Raw genomic sequence first — 20,487 nt, 5'->3', positions numbered from 1 at the left:
GGGCAGTGCTGGACAAGCTGATGGAGGTGTTTTCCCGTTTGGGATTTCCTCAAGCTTTGATTTCTGACAATGCCAGCATCTTCACGGCAAATGTATTCGCCGATTCCTGTGCAGCCCTTGGCATAAAGCACAAAAGGCCGACGACGTACCACCCCCACTCGAACATCACCGAGCGTCTCAATCGCAACCTGAAGCCTATGCTTGCAGCGTATGTGGAACGACACCGGGATTGGGATGCCTATCTACCCGAGATCGGGTTTGCACTCCGCTCCACGGTGAAGAGATCGACAGGTTTCAGCCCTGCTCTCCTCAATTTTGGGAGGGAGCTGCCGAACCCTATAGATCGGGTCTTGGCGGCTACAAGCGACGGGGGCGGCGCGCAGCCAGCCAATGCTGACTACGCCCGGCGGTTGCAAACGCGGATGGAGACGGCCCTGTCGAAATCCCGCCAAAATCTGTGCGCAGCCAGAGCCAGTCAGAAGGCTCAGTACGACCGTTCACACCGGAATCTCCGCTATCAAGTGGGCGATCTGGTCTCAGTCGAACGCACGTCTTGAGCAACGCAAGCAAAGCCTTTTCTGCTGCGCTGGCACCGAAATGGTCGGGCCCCTACCGAGTAAAAGAGATTGTTTCTCCTCTCGTGTATTGACTGACGGACCTGCAATCCAGAGACGCTGGCGGGCCGGTGCACGTCGGCGATCTCAAACCCTACATTAGCAGGGATGAGACGGCCGAGAAAACGTGTCGCATTCGACAGCAGACACGCACGAGGAGTCCCCGTGACGGCCCCTCTGGGGCACAGCCGCGCTACAACCTGCGGAGTTTTCCGTCCTAATGTCCGAATAACTTCGTATGACTGAGGCCATAGTGCTGGCTATGTCGTCTGCCTAAGCCGCTTATAGCAACGGACGGTTTTCCTGGGCTAGAAGGCCGGATAATCTGGGCAGCTTCCGCGTCTGCTGGTGGGGTGAGCTCTGTACTTTTTCTCAGAAATTCTCCCCCCTGGACTCCGCCGCAGAGCAGACCCTAGTTGGTTTACTTTGCGTGTGGACAGGGAAGAACAAATGGCTTTTCTTTGTGTGTCTCCTGCCCTTCCTTGTCGGCGGTAGAAGACAGACCCCAGCCATGTCGTTCGCGCTTTCGGAATGACTTCTTCCCGGCTCGACAGACAAACCGCCGGAGTGTTTGGGGGTGCCGTCAGGTCTGAGCCGCTTTTGCGCAAGGTCCATCATGCAGGCGCGCGGCAGTGGCCTGGAATGCCGCTGTTCCCGCTCTGGTGGAGCGGGACGGGTGAACCAGGCGGAAGTGCTTTCCCCTTTTGGGGAAGCTTGCCCCCTCAACTCGCAGAGGAGGCGTCTTTTCGTCGCGTTTGCTCTCCGCCGCCCGAAAAGAGGCTCGAGCGGCATGGCCTAGCTTTGCCTTGCTGCTCGCCTGACGGTGGGCCACCAAGGTATTTATGTGGCTCCTGTCGGTTCTGGACCCCGTTTGGAGACAGCAACTTTTCCCCCGTTGGACTTGCGTCGGTCCGCGGGCTCGTCGTTTCCGTTTTGAGAGGGCTTGAAGCCTGGCCGACCAGGACCTTCCTCGCCCGCTCCGTGACACCTGATACTCGCGGAGCGGAGCGGCCAGGGATGGCGGGCCACTTAGTGACTCTGGAGGTGACCCGTCCCATTGGAGGGGTTCGCCAGAAGCCACCATGTCGCCGACCGCGAAGCACACAGGGTCATCGTCGTCAACATCTTCGCCGTCTTCGCCGTCGGGCACTCGGGCCGGGGGTCAGTGTCGCCGGGATCGCCGTGGCGGGCCGAGAAGGAAGCGGTCGCCGCCGTCGTCTGTGTCCCGGGCTGGAGATTGACTTGGGCGCCGTCGCCGGGATCGTCGTGGCGGCCCCGGGCAAAATCGGATCCTGGGGAGCGGACGGGGCTTGCCTGCCCACGTTCAGTAACTCCAGTCGGGCTCTCTGTGGCCACCTGGACCTCCCAGTACGCCACGGAGCCCCCTCGGTTCTACGTCTCAAGAAAGCCCTGGGGGGACCAGAGACTACTGGAGCCGGGGCAAGCACTCGACCGCGTCCCTTGGCCGTTCCGGGGCGGCACGGACAGCGAGATGGACACCCGAGCGCGCGGTGCCTGCCTCCCATCTCGGTCGGGAGACATCTTTTGCCGTGTCTGCGGCGGTCTGCTTCTTCACGGCGACGGGCGCGACCGGTCGGTGTTCCACCGGAGCCGGGCCAACGGCGGGGACAGCGACATCATCGGGTCACGGCGCGTGGACGTCCCGGCGGAACACCCGGACGCCATCCGCTGCTTCGGTGCTCGGCTGGCCGGGGACCCTGTGTTTGCTGCCGCCGCCCTGGCAGCGGCCGGGCTGCAAGGGGTGGCTGTTCCTGCCCCTGCGACTGTGCCACCGAGATCGCCAGCGCCGCCCACCGAGGACCAGGCCGGGCCCAGCGGACTCCAGGACCTGATCGACGTGGATGTTGACCTCGACCTGTTTTGACCTGGAGGCCGCTGGGCAGAGATGACGACTTCGAGCCCCTTTGAGCTCGGGTAAGCCTGCTGTTCCTTTTTTTTTATCAAAGCCGGTGGGCCTCCCTCTTACATTGGGGAGGCGTACCAAGCGTTTTAAGGAGGGGGGATCTGGGGACCGTTGGTCGCCCTTCCCCGATGGCCGGTATAACGGCCGTGGTTCGGGACGCGCGGCCTGGTTGCCGTGAGTTCCAACCTGTTCGTGAAGCGTAGGAGAGCCGCCAGGCTTTGGGGGCTCTTCTCCTCACTCTCCCCCGGGGGGACCTTTTTCCGTCCCCTCGCTCATCCGGGAACCTGGTTATTTTGGGTGAGGATGACGCCCGCGGGGGGAGGAGGTGGACGCGCGTTCCTGACTTAGGGAACGTGGGGGACTCCTCCCGCGGATGCGATAGAGATCGAACGTGTCGCGAAGGGCCTCCTTTGCCCGCTCTCGGGACGGTGTCGACAGGGTGAGCCTTTCATCTGACCTTGTCTGCGCGGGGATTTTGGGGACAGTGTGTTTTTTGGTCTTCCAATAAACACCGTTGGGCCCAGTCCTATTGTGGTACGTGCTCCTCCTCTTTAGAGAAGCGATCAGTTGTGCGGCTCACGTTCGGACCCGCCCGTAGCAGTGTTCTCAAGAGAAAGCTGCGGGGTGTGGGAGTACGCTCGGCGTCTCCCGATGAGAGACCGCCGCTGAACCCTTCGGTTACCACCACCCGTGACCATCCCACAAGGTTCATTGCATTTGTCCATAACAAGGGAACGGTTTGATTTGAGGGAAGCGCTATGTTGTGACGTAATCACTCACGGGGTCAGTGGTCAGATGTCTATATTTTCCATATATAGTTATTATAATGTACGCTAGAAATTCAAATGAAGCTAGTGTCTATGCGACTTCCGGACGCAATTTGAATCAGACAGCAAGGAGTATATTTTTCCGGTTTCTTTGTGCATTCCAATGGGAAAACGCGCGTGCATTTTCTCTCTTCACCGGAAAATAACATGGAATATTTTTTTTGTGTAGTATTGAATAATATGTACCTTTATGGAAGGTTTGTGCTCGCAACTAACTGGTAGTGCCATCTGCCGACGTGCCATCGATTTGGAGAGATCTGGGCTGTGCTCAGCGGGGTACACCCCTCACTGCTTGCAGCCGTGGAGTCGTGTTTGCCGTGTATTTTGCTGTAAACCCATGTAAATAATTTAAACGTTTGATCAACTTATGCATAACATCGTGTCAGAGACTTTCTCTAAAGCTAAGTTCAGCCTCACGTATCGTTAGGCGAGACGCTCGGCAGGCACTCGGCCATCGAACGTACGTAGTCACCACTCTTTGTCAGCTAGCGTTGCTGTCAAAGAATCGCCATTAGGCATAGTGGTCGTTACAAGGAACGCGTCTTCACAAGCCCCTCAACCACTGCCACCACAACCGCCACACAAAGTTTCTGCTCCGGAGCCCTTCGCGTTCGTATCTGAGGGGTGGACGACTTGGAAGAAACGATGGAACCGCCTCGAGCGTACAAGGAACGACCAAAGCAGGGGACGTAAACTGATTCGATTAAGTGATGTGACCAAAGATATTTGAAATTTCGGCCACCCTCACCTTCCTTGCGGGCGATACGAAAACATATCGTTGCTTTCTCGGCGTTGTAAAAATGTGCACCCGCTCACAGCGTGAATGAGAAGAAGCAGCAGATTCCATCACGGCACTGTACGTGAGAGCTGAGACGTACGACTACGGCAACCTCAAGGATGAGCTCCTTAAGGATCGCATCCTATAGTCGGTGACAGGTTTTCAGTGAAGTGGAAGCTCCTCCCATCTTTTTCCACTTTAGCAGAGTGAATGCTGGAGAAAGGTTGCCTCCTATCCAGCGTTCGCTCTCCTAAAGTTGAAAGTGGGGGAGCCTTCACTTTTTTCTTAACCTGTCACCTACGATAGTCGGTGTGCGAGACAAAGTCTCTCCGCCAAACTAAGATTGAAAGTGAGCTCAGTTTGGAGCGAGCGATGTTGCTGACAAAGCAAACGGAAACTATTGACCGGCAACAGGAGACTATCAAATAGTCTCTGGAGAGCGCGCCTGCTGAGGCAGAGCATGGGGAGGGGCTACAGGCGCCACAAAAAGAGTTAAGAAGTTTTACCCGAACAGTCCAAAAAACGACGTCGGTGGATCAGCAGCGAGCATCCCGGCTATGCTTTGGAGATGGGAATACAGTCAAGTAAGTACACAAGGCAGCAATCTCCCGACGCCAAAGTTCGATGCAACAAGTGCGCCAAGCAAGGCTTTTGTTATCAGTCTGTAAAGCGAACTCCGGCAAGTCACCAAGCTGAATGAAGGCACGTCGGCGGAGTCTGACTCCTCCTTAACAGAAATAATGGAGATTATGTACAAGAAAAAACCGCGGGTATCCAACGCCGTCGTTGGCGATGAAAACGTCGAGTTTCGCTTATGCATAGGGGCGGATGTTACCATGATTCCAACACGTTTACTGGCAAGGCTGGACATGAGGACAACTCCCTTACAGAAATGATCAATGAGTTTCAATTGAGTTTCTATTCAATTGAATGACTTTCAATTGGAACTCGTTTCAGTTTTTTGTAAGGGCTCTCCAGAAACCCGACATGCTCCTTCTTGAAAGAGCAAAGCAGCGGCTGGATATCGGGAGGGTTATGCAAACAAAAGTAGCATACAATGAGTAAAGTGTTTTTTCGAGCCTCTACGTAACAAAGCACTTGAACGAGCTTCTTCTGCACTTGGACCTCTTTGAACGTTTTGGTATCCATCGTAGAATGAGTAGAGCCGGAGAAAAGGTATGTTTGGGCCCAGTCAACGAGTTCCCAGAAGTAATCAAAGACTCGGGAGAAGACCCCTACGCTTGCAAAATCAAGCTGAAGTCGCCTGTGCAGCCCGTGGCAATCACGCCACGGCGACGTATCTCAGTTTCATTGTTCGAAGCTATGGAGCGTCAACTATGAAATGTTTAAAACTAAGAACTGATAGCTGCTTTCAGTGAGCCTGCCAATTTCTGCTCCCCAATTGTGGTGGTAACGAAAAGGTTGGTGACATACGCAGCTGTGTGAAATACACCATGCTGAATAGGAGCGTGCAGCAGGAATATCATTCAGTTCCAAGTTTGTAGCCAGTTCTGACTACTTTGGGACGAGCTAAGTACTTGTCCTATTGGATATTAACTTAGGCGTTTGTAAATTGAAACTGCAACCCGAATGAACACTGCTCACCACTTTTATCCCTCCAATTGGCCGGTTCAAGTATAACTGCCTCCCGTTCGGCATCTCCTGTGCTCCCTAAGCATTTTCAAAAATTGAGTCATCAACGCTTGGGAGATTTGGACGGTATTGTGTGTCAAATAGATGATATTCTTGTGTTGGAAAAGGCTCAGGAAAAGCCCGACAGGAGCCTGCGTGAAGTCTTGGGGAGAGTGATGGAGAAAGGGATCGCGGCAAACCGTGAAAAGTGCGTGCTCTCCCTCAAAACATTGAAGTTTATGGGACGTGGTCAACAAAACTGTTGTCATCGCAGACAAGGAGAAGATAGCGACCACCGTAGATATTCCTACGCCAACAAACTTCGCAGAACTCAAGAGTTTCCTGGGAATGGTGGATTTCATCGCACGGTTCATACCGAACCTGGCGATCGAAACAGGACCCTTGAGAGATCTGCCTCACAAAAATGTTCTTTTCAGTTGGGACAGCACGAACAACTTGTTTTTAACATATTAAGAAGCGCCTTACATCACGTCCAGTGGTCGCGCTTTACTGTCCAACAAAGGAGACAGTCTTGTAGACTGATGTCGTCGCCTATGCGTTGAAAACCCTGACAGAAGCATATAAGTGATATTCTCATATAGAAAAAGAGGCCCTCGCCATCACGTGGGCATGTTAGAAGATCAATGACTATCTAATCAGCCTATGATTTCCCATTGAAACTGACTATAAGCCATTCATGCTTCTCTTTACATGGAAACCGGTTGCTAAGCTTACACCAAGGCTGCAACGTCTGCATCTCAGGATAGAGAGCTACGACTAGATCATGCAACACGTGCCCGGCAAAGACCCGGCTGTTGCTGTTGCCTTGTCTCGTGAACCACTGCAGGGAAAAGACAGCTCACGCCTCGCAGTTAAAAATACCAGCTTTACTCCGGTTTCCAGTTCGCTTGACACCCTGCAGGTTAAAAGCCGCATGCCAGTCGCGCATGACTAAAACAGCCGCTTCGTCACTTCTCGCGGCGACAGGAATGACACCTTTTTTCGACTACAACTATTCAATTTCGGTTGCTTCACTGGGGGCGTGCCATTTTCATCCTTGGGGGTGCGTAAGCCAGTGAGAAAATCAAGGCGTCAGTGACCTCTAGTGAAATGGTGCTGTTTCAAGAGCGCACTTACCATGCTCTAACAAATTGCGCCGTCAGCCCGAAGGCCCTAAATGAAAATTGACACAGTTCGCACCAGAAGCGAGCCCCATTCCATTCCTACTCCCCATTCCGGGCAAAAGAAATCTAATTTCATTCCCATTTCATCCCCACGTGCACTGCCGCCATTCCGTTGCCATTCTATTGTGGGGTCGCGAAAGTGCGGAATGATTCCGGAATCATTCCAGTTCTGGAGTGGCAACTCTGAAACACTGCCTCGAACAGATGTTTTCCGGGGCATCGCAACTGCTGGTACCCCTAGGACTCGTGTCCGGTGTTAAAACCTTTGACGAACGCCGAAGCCTCATGTGGGTAAAGCGCACACAGACGGCGCTTCCGGGGGAAGTCTACGTAGGTAACAGGCTGCCTGGTAGTGCCGGGGTGCAATTACGTGGACGCCACCATGATTTTGCGGCGTTCAATGAGCAGCCGGGTGGCTAGTACCTTTTGCATTTCAGCGCCGAAGACCGCGGTGAGGATTTCGCTGTGCTGTACGGTGAGCCAGAGAGCCAGAGACCGTCATTCTGAAGTCGAATTAAAACTTTGTAAGATTCCCGAAACAGCCGTGACAGAAAAAGGAGCACAGTATCGTTTCGATTTGTTTCTGTCTTTCAAGACACTGCGTTTTTAGGTACATCATGTCAAGCTCCAAGTATGCACAGAGCAATTGCTGCGCCGAAGCCGCAGTGAAGATTGCGAAGACTAAACTATTAAAGTAACCTGATTCCTACAGAGCACTTTTGGTATACAGAGCAACACCTTTGGAGAATGGCTTCAGCACTGCAGTGATGGTTTTCAGCAGACCCTGCGGACATATATGTGCCAATATCAAGCGGATTTGTTGACGCATTTTGTACCAAATGCTGATTAGCTCGAAAACTGTAAAAACAAGGCTGGAAAACACCTAGCAACCAACTACGGTAAAGGGCATGCCGTAAGGGATCGACAAGAGTTTCAGCCGTCCCAGAAGGTGTGGGTCACTGATTTGAAGCGAGCAGTGACACTGCGCAACACAACAGAAACGTCTCGCTTCTATTGAATCGGTACTCACCAGGGCGTAATTCGCCGCAACGCAAGTTCCTCTTCATTGATCACCAATGACATAACATTCATGAGGACCTCATCTCTCCTGGCAGCTTGCTCCGTCTGCCCTCGCGCCCTGTCTGCCAGTCTTGCGAGCCAGGAACACCGTAGCAGTCAAAATCCGGGCCAACCTTTCGATCTTGAGGGCCCCGCAGCAAACTTGTAGCGCCACGTGCCGCCGTCCCAGGGATGTGGAGCGCAGTTAGGGTTGTGCTGTGCTGAGAACACACTCCACCCGTTGCTCTCAAGAGGTCATGGTTCACATACGTTTTGCTTTCAACATAAATAAAGAAGTTAAACCCCTAATGAAAAATACACCAGGAAATCCTGCTATGACATCAGAAAATGCTGGTGTAACACCAGAATATCTGGTGTGCCCACCAGCGATGCTGATGTATCGAGCACACCAGCCTGGTGTGCCCACCAGAAATGCTGCTGTACCCGCAAATCAGCCTGTTGGGTACACCAAGAGAGTCTGGTGTCACACCACAGGGACTCATGCGCCGACCAGGCAGCCTGGTGTGCACGCCACGCAGTTTGATGTGACACCATAGTTGTGTTCTTGTTTACTTTTCCACCCGTCCGCGCGAGTGTTTTCTATTAGTTTGTGTGCCGCTCTGTCCCCCGACGGGGTGCCTTGTTTCCTCCCGTCTTGGTGGTCGCCGGAGACCCCGCGGCGGGCTCCTTTGTGCTTAAGAAGTGTCCCCCTCGTCCCGACCACTTTCCCGAGCGGCCTTGAGCAGCTTAGGGCGCTCGCCGGCTCGCCTCTTCGAGGGTTTCTCTTTCCCTTTCCGCCGGTATTCTTGTTTAAGTTGGAGAAAGTAAAGACATTTTCTTTGTGAGTCGAAGCCAAAAATATGTATTGGTGCGCTCTCCTTACTTCCGACGAGCTTGGTTTGGTAGCAAAGCAACAAAGGAAGCTAGTAATTATTACAGTTTTTGGGGCCGAAATGCCTACTACGAGCGAGGAGGGCGTCGACCTAATGAAGCGAAAGAAGATTACGCTGCGAGCCGCCACAAAGAAGATCATCAACGAGATTGGCGTCTGCTGGCCACGGATCCAACCGACATCGGTGAGCTCGAAGAAACATTTGATATTCTTCTACTTAAGGAGGCTTCCCTGAAAGAGCTGGAGAAGAAAATTGAGCTATCTGTCGAATATGATGCCTTAGAAGAGGAAATTTCTAGTCCGGAGGACTACGCGGAACGGATCTGCGTAACTAAGGCACGAGTCAACCGCAAGCTGAAAGGCCAAGAATTGAAAAAGGACAGGGCGTCCGGTTCTTCGACGCAGGTCAGTGACTCTGGACAAACTCCAGTTGATCACGGCCAACTCCCTACAACAGTAAAGCTTCGAAGCTTTACTGTTATGCTTTTTGCTTTTTTGAATAAAGTAATTAAGGCAGCAGCGTTGTTGTCAAACTTATCATCGTACCCTTTTTTGTGAGTAAAGCAACACCTAGCCAGCAGGTGGTCTGGTATCACATTACAACAAAACCTGATGTCCCGCCAGAACACCAGATTTCTGGTGTAACATCAGAACACCAGATTTCTGGTGTCATACCCACCCATCAGATTTCTGGTGTCACACCAGAACACCAGATTTCTGGTGTCACACCAGAAAATGTCTTAAATCACATCTGCGAAAAAGTCTGATGTAACATCAAGCCACACCAGCCCTCGAGCTGGTGTATTTTTCACGTTTGATTTAACTTACGCATACATAACAATCAATATTGTAAATGTGTAACTAGATTAATTACAACCTTTTTCTTTATCGGTAAACGATAGTTAACTTTCTTATATTTCAGGCCCAAACAAGGGTTCTATAGAAGATGTCTAAACACGAGCGACATGTCTAAGTAAAACAACAATCGAAAGGAATGTATAAGGATCGAGTATTCACTGGGCGCCATATCTGTGGGTGCTGTCTAGAGCGCATGCTCAGAACGAGCCCACTTTAATAGGCTGCTAAGACGGGCAATCTCGAGGGTGCGGAATGCACGTTACAGAAGAACCGTGGAAGCTCACCGTCAGCATGCGCTCAGCACCCACGCACACAGATATGGCCGCCAGTGAATACTCCCTATAGCCTCTTCAAGTTTACTCAGCATTCGGGTAACGCATTTATATATATTTAATATGCCAGTCCTGTAACATATACAAAAATGACCCCGTCGTGCATCTTTATGAGCAGTTAAAAACATTAAAAACGAAATGACTAGTGTAGTTATGCTTTCCAACGTGGCTCTTTTTATATTTCCATATGCCGGGCAGCTTTTACCGGTCAGAAGCTTTTTACTTCTCACTTTTTTCAAAAAAATGTCGAACGTGTGGGTGGTGCCGAAAACGGAACGCTAGAGGCTCAGGTGGCGCTAGTGTGGTGTTGTATTTTGAAGCAGACAGCAAGCAGTGTGAAATTGACTTCCGGTAATGTATTTGTATGGAGAAAAGCGAGTGCATATTCTCTCTGCACTCGATTTTAAGCGTTTATATCACAAATATTTTGCACGTACTAGGCACATTGGAACACTTCTCAGTCACGCAGACGAAATAATTGGTCAGTTACAGCATATTTATTTGAAATTCGTGGCTTGAAAAACGGTGTTAAAACCGCTTCGTACGTGTACTTATGTGCACTGTCGGACACTGTTAGCGCGAACGCGGCGTCGACGCTTTCCAGCATGGGGGATATACGTGCCAAACGAACGATGGACATGTCCAAAACCAAGAGAGACGGCAAGAACTACGCAGTAACACTGGATAAGTAACTCCTTCTGCATGCAGATGACCAAAATAAATTGAAAGCCACATAATATAGTCAGATATGCAATAAATAAGTACTGCTTTATTCTTGCTGTTCATGAATATGTGTGAAAATGCTTGTTCTGGGTTGAAATCATCGCCCGCACGATCCAAATCTTTGCAAATAGGGGGAGCCTGAGAGCAGGTGCCCAATAAAAACTGCCCGACATAGGAAATAATAAACACACGCACCTTTCGTAGCCCATGTCTTTTATTTTTTTGCGTTCGAATGTTTCTTTAACCGATCGTAAAGGTGCACGACGGGGTCATTTTCATCCAATGACAGGACGGGCATATTAGCAATATATAAGCACCACCGAAATGCTAGCAAACCTTGAACACACTTTACATTTCTTTCGATCGTTAGTTTGCTTAGAATCGTTGCTCGTTTTCACATACCTTCCTTAAACAGAGGTTTAAGCCTGAAATAAAGCGAAGTTTAACATCGTTCAGTTGTAAAAGAAAAATGCTGTAACTAAAGAAATTACACTTTCACAATACCAATAAAGTAATACTATCCGGTAAAACCAAAGTGACAAAAGTTATTCATGTTATTTTCCGGCGAAGAAAAAACATCCACGCTTGTTTTCCCATAGGAATACACAGGGAGGCTGGAAATGTAGACTGCATGCTGTCTGCTTCAATTTCCAACCGGAAGTCCCGTAGACACTAGTGCCAGCTGAGCGTCTAGCGTTTATTGTGATAACTCCATGGGAACAAGCCTGTTCGCAGATACGCACTGGCAGAAAATAAAGTATTACATATTTATTCCAAGTGAGAAAATATTATGTGGCCTTCAATTTATTTTGATCGTCGACATGCACAGGCAGTTACTGATCCAGTGTTTCTGCGTAGATCATGCCGTCTCTCTTGGGCTTCCAGATCACCTTTTTTTTTGTTTTGCTAGTGCATTCCCCACGCTGAAAAGCGCCGACACCGTGTTCATGCTAACAATGTCCGACAGTGGGCATAAATTTATGTATCAAGCTGCACACCTTAGAACTCTTTAATGCCGTGATTTTTAAAGAAAAAAGTCGTAACTAACCAATAATTTTGTTTGCGTGTCAAAATGTTCGGATCTGGTACGTACGAATTATTCGTGATATTTGCTTATATAATCAAGCGCAGGAAGAATACGCTCTTGTTTCTGTCTTCTTCAAATTGTAACTGAACACTAGCGCCAGTTCTACCTCAAGCGCGCATTATAATGACCTTGTGGTTCCAAACACTTTTGTTCACGTCCCAGGTAGCACGCCAGAGGAATGCCCAACTTGGGCAAAGGTCTGGCAAACATTAGGGCCCAACTTTGGCGCAGTTAGGTTTTTGCACCATGGCATTCATCAGTGCCAAAGTACGGTGCCTAACTATAGCCTTAGTTGGGCGATCCTATGGCATGTCAAAGTTTGGCTGTTCTCTGGTACGCCAGAGGAGTACCAAAGTTGGTGCCATACTTGAGCCATAACTGCCATAGTAAATCCTAATCTGGGAACTCGGGGCATGCCAAGGCTTGGCATTTCTCTGGTCTGCCAGAGGAGCGCCAAAGTTGGTGCCATACTTCAGCCATAACTGCCAGAGCAACGCCTAATTTGGGTATTTGGGACGTGCCAAGGTTTGGCGTTTCTCTGGTCCGCCAGAGGAGCGCCAAAGTTGGTGCCATACTTCAGCCATAGCTGCCAGAGCAACGCCTAATTTTGGTATTTGGGACGTGCCAAAGTTTGGCTTTTCTCGGGTCCGCCACAGGATTGCCGAAGTAGTGCAATAGTAGAGCTATAACTGCCAGAGCAATGCCCAATTTGGGTATTTTGGACATGCCAAAGTTTGGCGTTGCTCTGGTCCGCCAGAGGAGCGCTAAAGTTGGTGCCAGATTTGAGCCATAACTGCCATAGTAAAACCTAAACTGAGAATTCGGGGCATGCCAAGGTTTGGCGTTTCTCTGGTCCGCCAGAGGAGCGCCAAAGTTGGTGCCATACTTCAGCCATAACTGCCAGAGCAACTCCTAATTTCGTTATTTGGGACGTGCCAAGGTTTGGTGTTTCTCTGGTCCGCCAGAGGAGCGCCAAAGTTGGTGCCATACTTCAGCCATAGCTGCCAGAGCAACGCCTCATTTCGGTATTTGGGACGTGCTAAGGTTTGGCGTTTCTCTGGTGCGCCAGAGGAGCGCCAAAGTTGATGCAATAATTCAGCCATAACTGCCAGAGCAACGTCTAATTTGGGTATTTCGGACACGCCAAAATTTGTCGTTTCTCTGATACGCCACAGGAGTGCCGAAGTGTGCCATACTTGAGCCATAACAACCAAAGCAACGCCTAATTTTGGTATTTCAGCCTCGCCGAGTTTGGCTTTTCTCTGGTCCGCCACAGTTGTGCCAAAGTAAGTGCCAGACTTGACCCATAACTGCCGCAGTAAATCTTAATTTGCCGATTCGGGGCATGCCGAAGTTTGGCTCTTTTCTGGCTACCCACTGAAGTGCCAAATAAGTGCCTGGCAAAGAAAGCCGAGAGGCCAGCCCAAGTTTCGAATATCTATGGTGTGTCACAGAAGTGCTCTTTTACGCGTCCCAGAAGAGAAATAAAATAAATAAGCGATGGAAGCACGATAGTAAGATGTCATCACCTCCGTTCTCAAGCAGCACGGCAATACTTTGCAGTATCGTGCCAGTGCCGGCCGAAAGTCAGTTCCAATATCGTTCAACTGTCCAGTTTTGCACCACCGTTTGATACCCGGCGGGTATTGCCGTACAGCTGTTTCGCCCCGGCCTAGCGTTCACGTAATATTGTGCGAAAACTCTACGATGCGTCTGCTTCGTATTGGCCGAACGTCGTGCAAGTATGTGTACGTTGCATGTCATTTGTTGCATATCCAATCACTTATACGGACAAACAAATTTTTTCGATCGCTCCCAGAAGTTTATTAAACAACTATCATTACACACAGTGTACGTATTCTTAACATATTTACAAAGGTCACACTTCTCTGTAAAACGAAAAGCAAATTATAAAATACAATTAACACTGTCCTCATGCCAAGCAAAACTCATCACACTTAAAACCGCGGAGAATGAAAGGAAAGCAGGACGACTATCAGAATCATGCTTGCAGTGCACTTACTAATAAAAGAGCGATATCATGTAATCCTTGATAGGTGCATAATCCAACTCAGGCACCCCACAAACACATTCGAGGAAGAAGGTTGCGCACATTCAACTGACGTCTCGTCGTCGGCGAAGAGCAGTTTTTGTCGAAGTGTGTCCAACAAACACTTCACAAGTATTCTACGAACTCCGGTGCAAAAAGTGACTGTTACCGAAAAATTGGCATGGACGTATTCCGACCGTTTACGACGAAAAAACACGGCCGCGTCTGCAACGCACGAAAGCAACAGAACACTGAAGAGCCCAGTTCGGAAACCGGACCTACGTGGCCCGGCGAAAACGACAGCCCCAGAGATCCCATCAGCGTGACAAAGAAAGTGAAAGTCACGTGACAAATTTTCGTCCAAACGTTTTTGTCCTACGCGTCCTATGTAGAGGTGTCACGCTGAGTCACGCGTTTCGCTTCATCCTTTTGATTTGCTTAAAGCGGCTGTCGCGCTCGTTGACAGCCACACGAAGACGCAAAAGCAGGTGGGGAGGATTTGCAAAAGGCGAGGTCGAAGGGGCATCAACAACGCATAAAAGGAAAGGCCGCTTCTGCCGGTGACTAGTCTGTCATAGGGTGCCTACATGTTCCCGCCGCTCCGCTGTTTAGGGTGGCGACAACGTTTGTGATACCTGTTGCCGACAAACCAGTGTTGCCTACCTCGTTACCATGGCAGCCTCCGCTGTTTCGTCGACCATTTTGTCACACTCGCCAGTCGTGCGCTCGCGCTACTTCGCTAATCCTCGTTAGGGCTAGGGAGCGGCCACCGCTCTCGTTCCGACGGCGAGGTTTCGGCGTGCGATGCCGGTCTGTTGCGTTCCATTTTGTCGAGGGGACTCACGTTTCGATAAACGCAACGCATACTTCCTGCTCGCAACTTCAAAGTATGAAACACCCGAATAAAGAGAGCGACAGCCACGACGACCGCCATCCCGCTGAGCCTCCGACTCGTCCGACTCCTCTTATGAACGGAAACGGAAGTGGCCTCACAGTGTTGCCGGTGTGTCGAAACTACGAAAACTCAACGTTGTGTACGTTTAGCCAAATAAGAAGTGGGTCAAAATGGCGGTGGGAGAGGATCTGGGAAAGGATAACAAGTTGGCGCCACCCTAAAGCGGAGCGGAAACATGTAGGCACCCTAGTCTGTCAGCGTTCGGCTTCCATTAAAGAGGTCATGAAACGCTTTTTCAACTTTTTCCTGTTTCGCTTTCCTCCTCAACTCATAAATCGCGCATTCCACCAAACAGCTAAAGAAGACGAAAAGGGGGAGTCCCCTCTTGCTCGCACTCTCGTTTGTGTAATCCCGGACACATCCATTCTCCCCCTAGAAGATTAGCCCGTCGCTCAAAATTCAGACAAAAGTTGCTTTCCCCACCCCGTTCATTCCGAAGCTGACAGTGCTGTTGAAGCTACGTGCTTGTTGGGCCAGCCACACTTGCCCCGTGAGCGTGGCAAATGTGGCTGCAGAGAATGAAGTCAGGTGATGAAAGGGAGGCGGCTGATTGGTCCGGCAAGCGCGTAGCTTCCACCACAATGTCAGCTTAGGGGTGAAGGGAATAAGTGAGGTCCGGTTGCTTGAGAGCGAAATGGACGGGGTGGTTATGTTTTCCGGGCTTGTCGCCATCCGATAGGCCTCAATTATTTCTCTCCCCATTTGCTCGCAGTGGCCTCCCATGGCTGTCGTGCCGGTGAAATTAGGAGCGCAAAAATACTCCAGAAGCCGGGCGAAGACCTGATAAATGTAATAACAAAAACGGCTTGACATAACAAAAATAACAATTTAATTGAACGTTTCGCCTCCCATGCGGGAGGCATCTTCAGTAGAGCGCAGAGCGAGTGAGAGTCACACAAAAAAGTTCGGTTATTTAGGCATAAAGTTTGTGTACACGTCCGGCAGGGGGCCACGGTTCTTGTTTACCAGCGATGAATCACTTCCGCGTTTGTCGTTCTGGATGAACCAAGATTCCAGCAGCTTCCTCGGTTCCCACCTTTTATCCCCCTCCAGGGTCGATGCCTTGTCAATGTCAAATTGGTGTCCTGACGTCCATGCGTGGTCGACGAGTTCGGACTTGAAGCGGGTGGCGATCCCGTGCGTGTTCTTTTAGTCTTGTTTTTCTTTTTCTTCCCGTCGCTCCAAGGTAGGAAGCGTCACATTCCTTGCACTGTACCTGGTAGATCACGACCCTTTCTGCCTCTGGCGGGGTCGGGTTTTTTGGCTTGGAGATAACATTGGCGATTGTTCTGTAGGGTTTGTATACAGTTCGTACCCCCAACGGCCTAAGGCCGCGTCCCAATGCCTCCGAAACCCTTAACGTAACGTGTTCGGTCGGCTCGATCCAGGCGCCGATGGGACATTTGTTTGTTGGTCAACAAGAACGCATTGCTCTTAATGAGTTGAAGTCAGACAGCTCCATCATGATTTTAAAGGCCGACAAAGGAAAAAGAACCGTTGTGCTTGATAGGGATGACTACATGAAGAAGATGTATGAAGTTATAAACGACAGTCACTATTTCGTGAGGCTATCAAGAGATCCCGCTGCTAAGTCCGAAAGAGAGTTAGTTGACCACCTTCGAGAGCTGAAAAAGAAAGGACGCATCAGTGACGACCTATACCGTCGTCTCTTCTCCTTTGACGCCGCGACACCCAAGATGTATGGACTCCCCAAAATTCACAAACCGGGTTGCCCCCAACGCCCGATTGTATCTTTTATTAGTTCATCCACTTACAGCCTTTCCAAATATCTGGTTATGATTCTGAGCCCTCTTACAAGAAAAAATGAGTTTGGCGTCCGGAATTCCCATGACTTTGTTGAACTTATACGCGGTCAGACCCTGCTACCGCACGAGGCTATGGTATCCTTTGATGTGATTTCAATATTTACGAATGTCCCTAACGCCCTGGCGGTTGATGTCGCCCGTGACCGGTTGTTGGCAGACCAGTCGTCCACTCGCACAACCCTCCTTGTTGAAGACGTTATACTCCTTTTGCGTTTTTGTCTCAACCAGTGTAATCGTAGTTTTAATGGGGACATATATCATCAGGTCAGCGGATGCCCTATGGGGAGTTCAGTTTCCGTAACCGTCTCGAATCTCGTCATGGAATATGTTGAGGAAAGGTAATGTCTGGCATTGATTTCCCCGTGAAGTTCTACCGTCGTTATGTCGATGACACTTTTGTAATGGTTAACAGAGAGAACGTAACTGATTTTCACCGCAATTTGAATAGTGTCCACCCCTCAATTCAGTTCACCTGCGAACATGAAACCGATAGTACCTTGCCGTGTTTAGATGTACGTGTCCATAGAACTATTGAACCTTTTTTTTAAGATGAAGACATCCGTATATCGTAAACCATGTGACAGACAAAACTTTCTTGATTACCGCTCTCATCACCCTACTCAACACAAAAGCTCAGTTGTAAGATCGTTACTTCATCGTTCAGAAACTGTCCCATCTAAGTCAACACTTAGCATTCAAGAACTTAGCCATGTGCGGGAGGCTTTGAAAAAAACGTAACTACCCCGACTGGTTTGTCAATCGCGTTAAGAAACAAATGTCCCGTCGGCGCCCGGATCGAGCCGAACGAACACGTGACGTCGTGTGCATCCCGGAGGCATTGGGACGCGCCCTTAGGCCGTTGGGGGTACGAAAGAACAATAGACCGATCTCACAAGGAGTTGCACGACGCCACCGCTGCCGCGGTGCATTCTGGTACCTGTAGTTCTCCCCAGTTTTTTGGCCGCGTCAAGGCGCGTTGTACGTCCGGCGTTTGGGAATTTTCAGGTTAGCACGAAACTTTTAGTTGGCCGTTTACTCACGGTTTTTAATGGGTGTCTTCACCTGTTCTGTGTCAAGGTGTTACAATAACAGCACCAGGCAAAAAGGTATCGGATTTTATGTCTTCCCGGAAGAAAGCAGCCCACGAAAAGAGTGTCTAAAACAGGTAAAGAGAGCGGTAGAAGAGCGGCAGGAAAAAGCGTTTTTAGATTTGTTTCGTTATTTGATTCATAATTTATATTCACCCCATTGCACGATAACTAAAGAGTGTAAGCTTACTCAGGGCATGAGACGTAGTAGGGCGTACCAAAGTGTTCCCTACGTTGGAATCTTTCAGAGCACTCGCTCCGAAGCGGTATATCGGAACTTCCACACTGCCTTGCGGCGACCGTTTTTAATACAATGTTTGGTTGATGCATTTTGGTGGTTACAACTGTTATTGATACGACATGTTTTGAGCACAACTGTGCTTCAAAAGATCAGTACAATCACCGAAGAAAGAGCAGCGATTCTCGGTATGTATATATATATAACTTGAAATAAAACGACTTTTTCAATATCAGACTTAATTTTTTTAGTGGGCTATTATGCCACAATCTGATTTTGCTGGCGTTACTGATCCATTCTGTATTAACACCAATCGACACAGCGGAAAAAAGCATTCCCCGTCGGTCAGCTCTTACCGTTGGGAGCTTGAGCAAACCAAATAAAATTGTATATAAACTGTACACAAGAGCTCATCTCTACCCGAAGTTCTCAGGCATCTCTCATGGTTACGTTTCATTTTGACAAATGCGAGTTGTTACGGCTCGTCAGGCAGATTCTTTTTGTAGATCGTTTCTTTGTGTGCACGCTTCCCCCCGCAGTTCATATGTACCCTGTCGCAAAGGCTCTCAACCAGAATAGAACGAGTTTTAGAAAACTATTGCTCTCCGAGAATGTCTATTGAGCTCGTCTTACTTCATTGTCGAATAAAAGTTATGCCCAAGCCTGCGCACAACATAGCTCAGTGTTTCACCGACACGTTTGACGCTGTTCCGCGGTGCTAGACCGAGCCGATGGTCCCTCGAATTTTGTGCTCTTTCACGTTGAGGTAGATATTCACTTGCTTTTAAGTTTATTGGGACGTAGGAGCACCCGGAGTGCTCGAGGGAGAAGGGGCCTCGTGGTTTTTGCCGCTGTTGCAGTAAGACCACAGCGTGAACGCAGTAGGTTCACGCGCGTTCACGAAGGCGAAGAAGCGGACGACGACGAAGTAGACGACAAAGCGATTCTAAAGCGATAAGACGACTGAAACTTTGCGCCTGATGACAAACTAAGACATCACACACAACACAATCTTATAAAGTACTGATATGCAGGAGAATCCAAGCTAACACCAGGGCTTCCCAAACTATGATGTACGCCCACATGAGCCCTTTTCAGCCGGGAAGCCGGAGAGCGATTACTACAAGAAGCCAGGGTTGCCAGGTGTTTGAACTCCAACCCGCCAAACGTCTACGAGATATAGCCCAAAAATAGCCAAATGTCGACCCAAAAAAATAGCCCAAAAATAGCCAAAAAAAAAAAAAACTCATCTTTGAAACGTTTATTTTGAACAGAAAAGACACATAATACATTTTTATCCACCAAATGCCCCAGAAATGGCGTTCCTTGCACGTTAGGCGAACTTCATGAAACGCTCGACTATTGGGGCATGGTGACCAGAATGACGTCACGGGAGAACTATGCAGAATTAAACACAAAGTATAGGTGCACGCCAATCAACAGACAACCTAAAGAACGCGCAGAACAGGTGCTGTTAAGGCCGTGAGAAATCGCGCCGTCACTTGTTGAGATGGAGGAATAACAGCACACGCTTGCATTCGGACAAAATTTGGAGGTCAAGGCGCGCAAACAGCAGACGTCTTTGTTTGCTGTCGCATACTTATCAGGCTTAAGGGACTGAAGCGTCAAATGTTCACGTAACTTACTCTAAAAAATACATTTGAACCTATAAACCCAAGTGCTCTCAGGCATTTTGGTTCCAGCACAGGTCGGAAATTGCCCAGTGCACAGGTCAGAAATAGCCCAATGCACAGGTCAGAAATAGCCCAATGCACAGGTCAGAAATAGCCCAATACTAGCCAAATAGCCAACTACCATTTTTTCCCTCCAAGTGCAAATAAAACTAGCCCAATTTGGCTATTTATAGCCCAACCTGGCAACCCTGCAAGAAGCATGGCGGCGGCAATACTTCCGGAATGCGCGCGCCTGCGCAGTTCGCTTGGTGGTATCGGTGTATTGTCAATGTTATCTCCATGCCAAAAGATCCGACCCCGCCAGAGGCAGAAAGGGGCGTGATCTACCAGATGCACTGCAAGGAATGTGACGCTTCCTACATTGGAGAGACGGGACGAAAAAGAATAACAAGACTAAAAGAACACGCACGGGATGTCGCCAATTCCACGAACGCCACCCGCTTCAAGTCCGAACTCGTCGACCACGCATGGACGTCAGGACACCAATCTGACTTTGGCAAGGCATCGACCTTGGCGAGAGATATAAGGTGGGGACCGAGGAAGCTACTGGAATCTTGGTTCATCCAGAATGACAAATGCGGAAGTGATTCATCGCCGGTAAACAAGAACCGTGGCCCCCTGCCGGACGTGTACACAAACTTTATGCCTAAATAGCCGAACTTTTTTGTGCGACTCTCACTCGCTCTGTGCTCTAGTGAAGATGCCTCCCGCATTGGAGGCGCAACG

General features: G+C 49.6%; 1 protein-coding gene and 1 pseudogene across 1 annotated transcript in view; both read left to right on the top strand.

Moving 5' to 3' along the window:
- The first annotated feature begins 254 nt into the window (after window positions 1-254).
- Window positions 255-835, top strand: LOC121835886 (annotated as a pseudogene).
- An 861-nt stretch (window positions 836-1,696) lies between these two features.
- Window positions 1,697-20,487, top strand: part of LOC115332883 — a 40,721-nt gene continuing 21,930 nt past the window's right edge. Inside the window, exon 1 of the mRNA XM_042290431.1 lies at window positions 1,697-1,775. Within this exon, the coding sequence (XP_042146365.1) occupies window positions 1,697-1,775 (79 nt within the window). The remainder of the gene's footprint in view (window positions 1,776-20,487) is intronic.

The sequence above is a fragment of the Ixodes scapularis genome, unplaced genomic scaffold, assembly GCF_016920785.2.
Source record: "Ixodes scapularis isolate PalLabHiFi unplaced genomic scaffold, ASM1692078v2 PGA_scaffold1__304_contigs__length_218370807, whole genome shotgun sequence".
NCBI lineage: Eukaryota > Metazoa > Arthropoda > Arachnida > Ixodida > Ixodidae > Ixodes > Ixodes scapularis.
The sequence above is the reverse complement of the archived record's forward strand: the minus strand, read 5'-3'. Positions and strand labels throughout refer to the sequence as shown.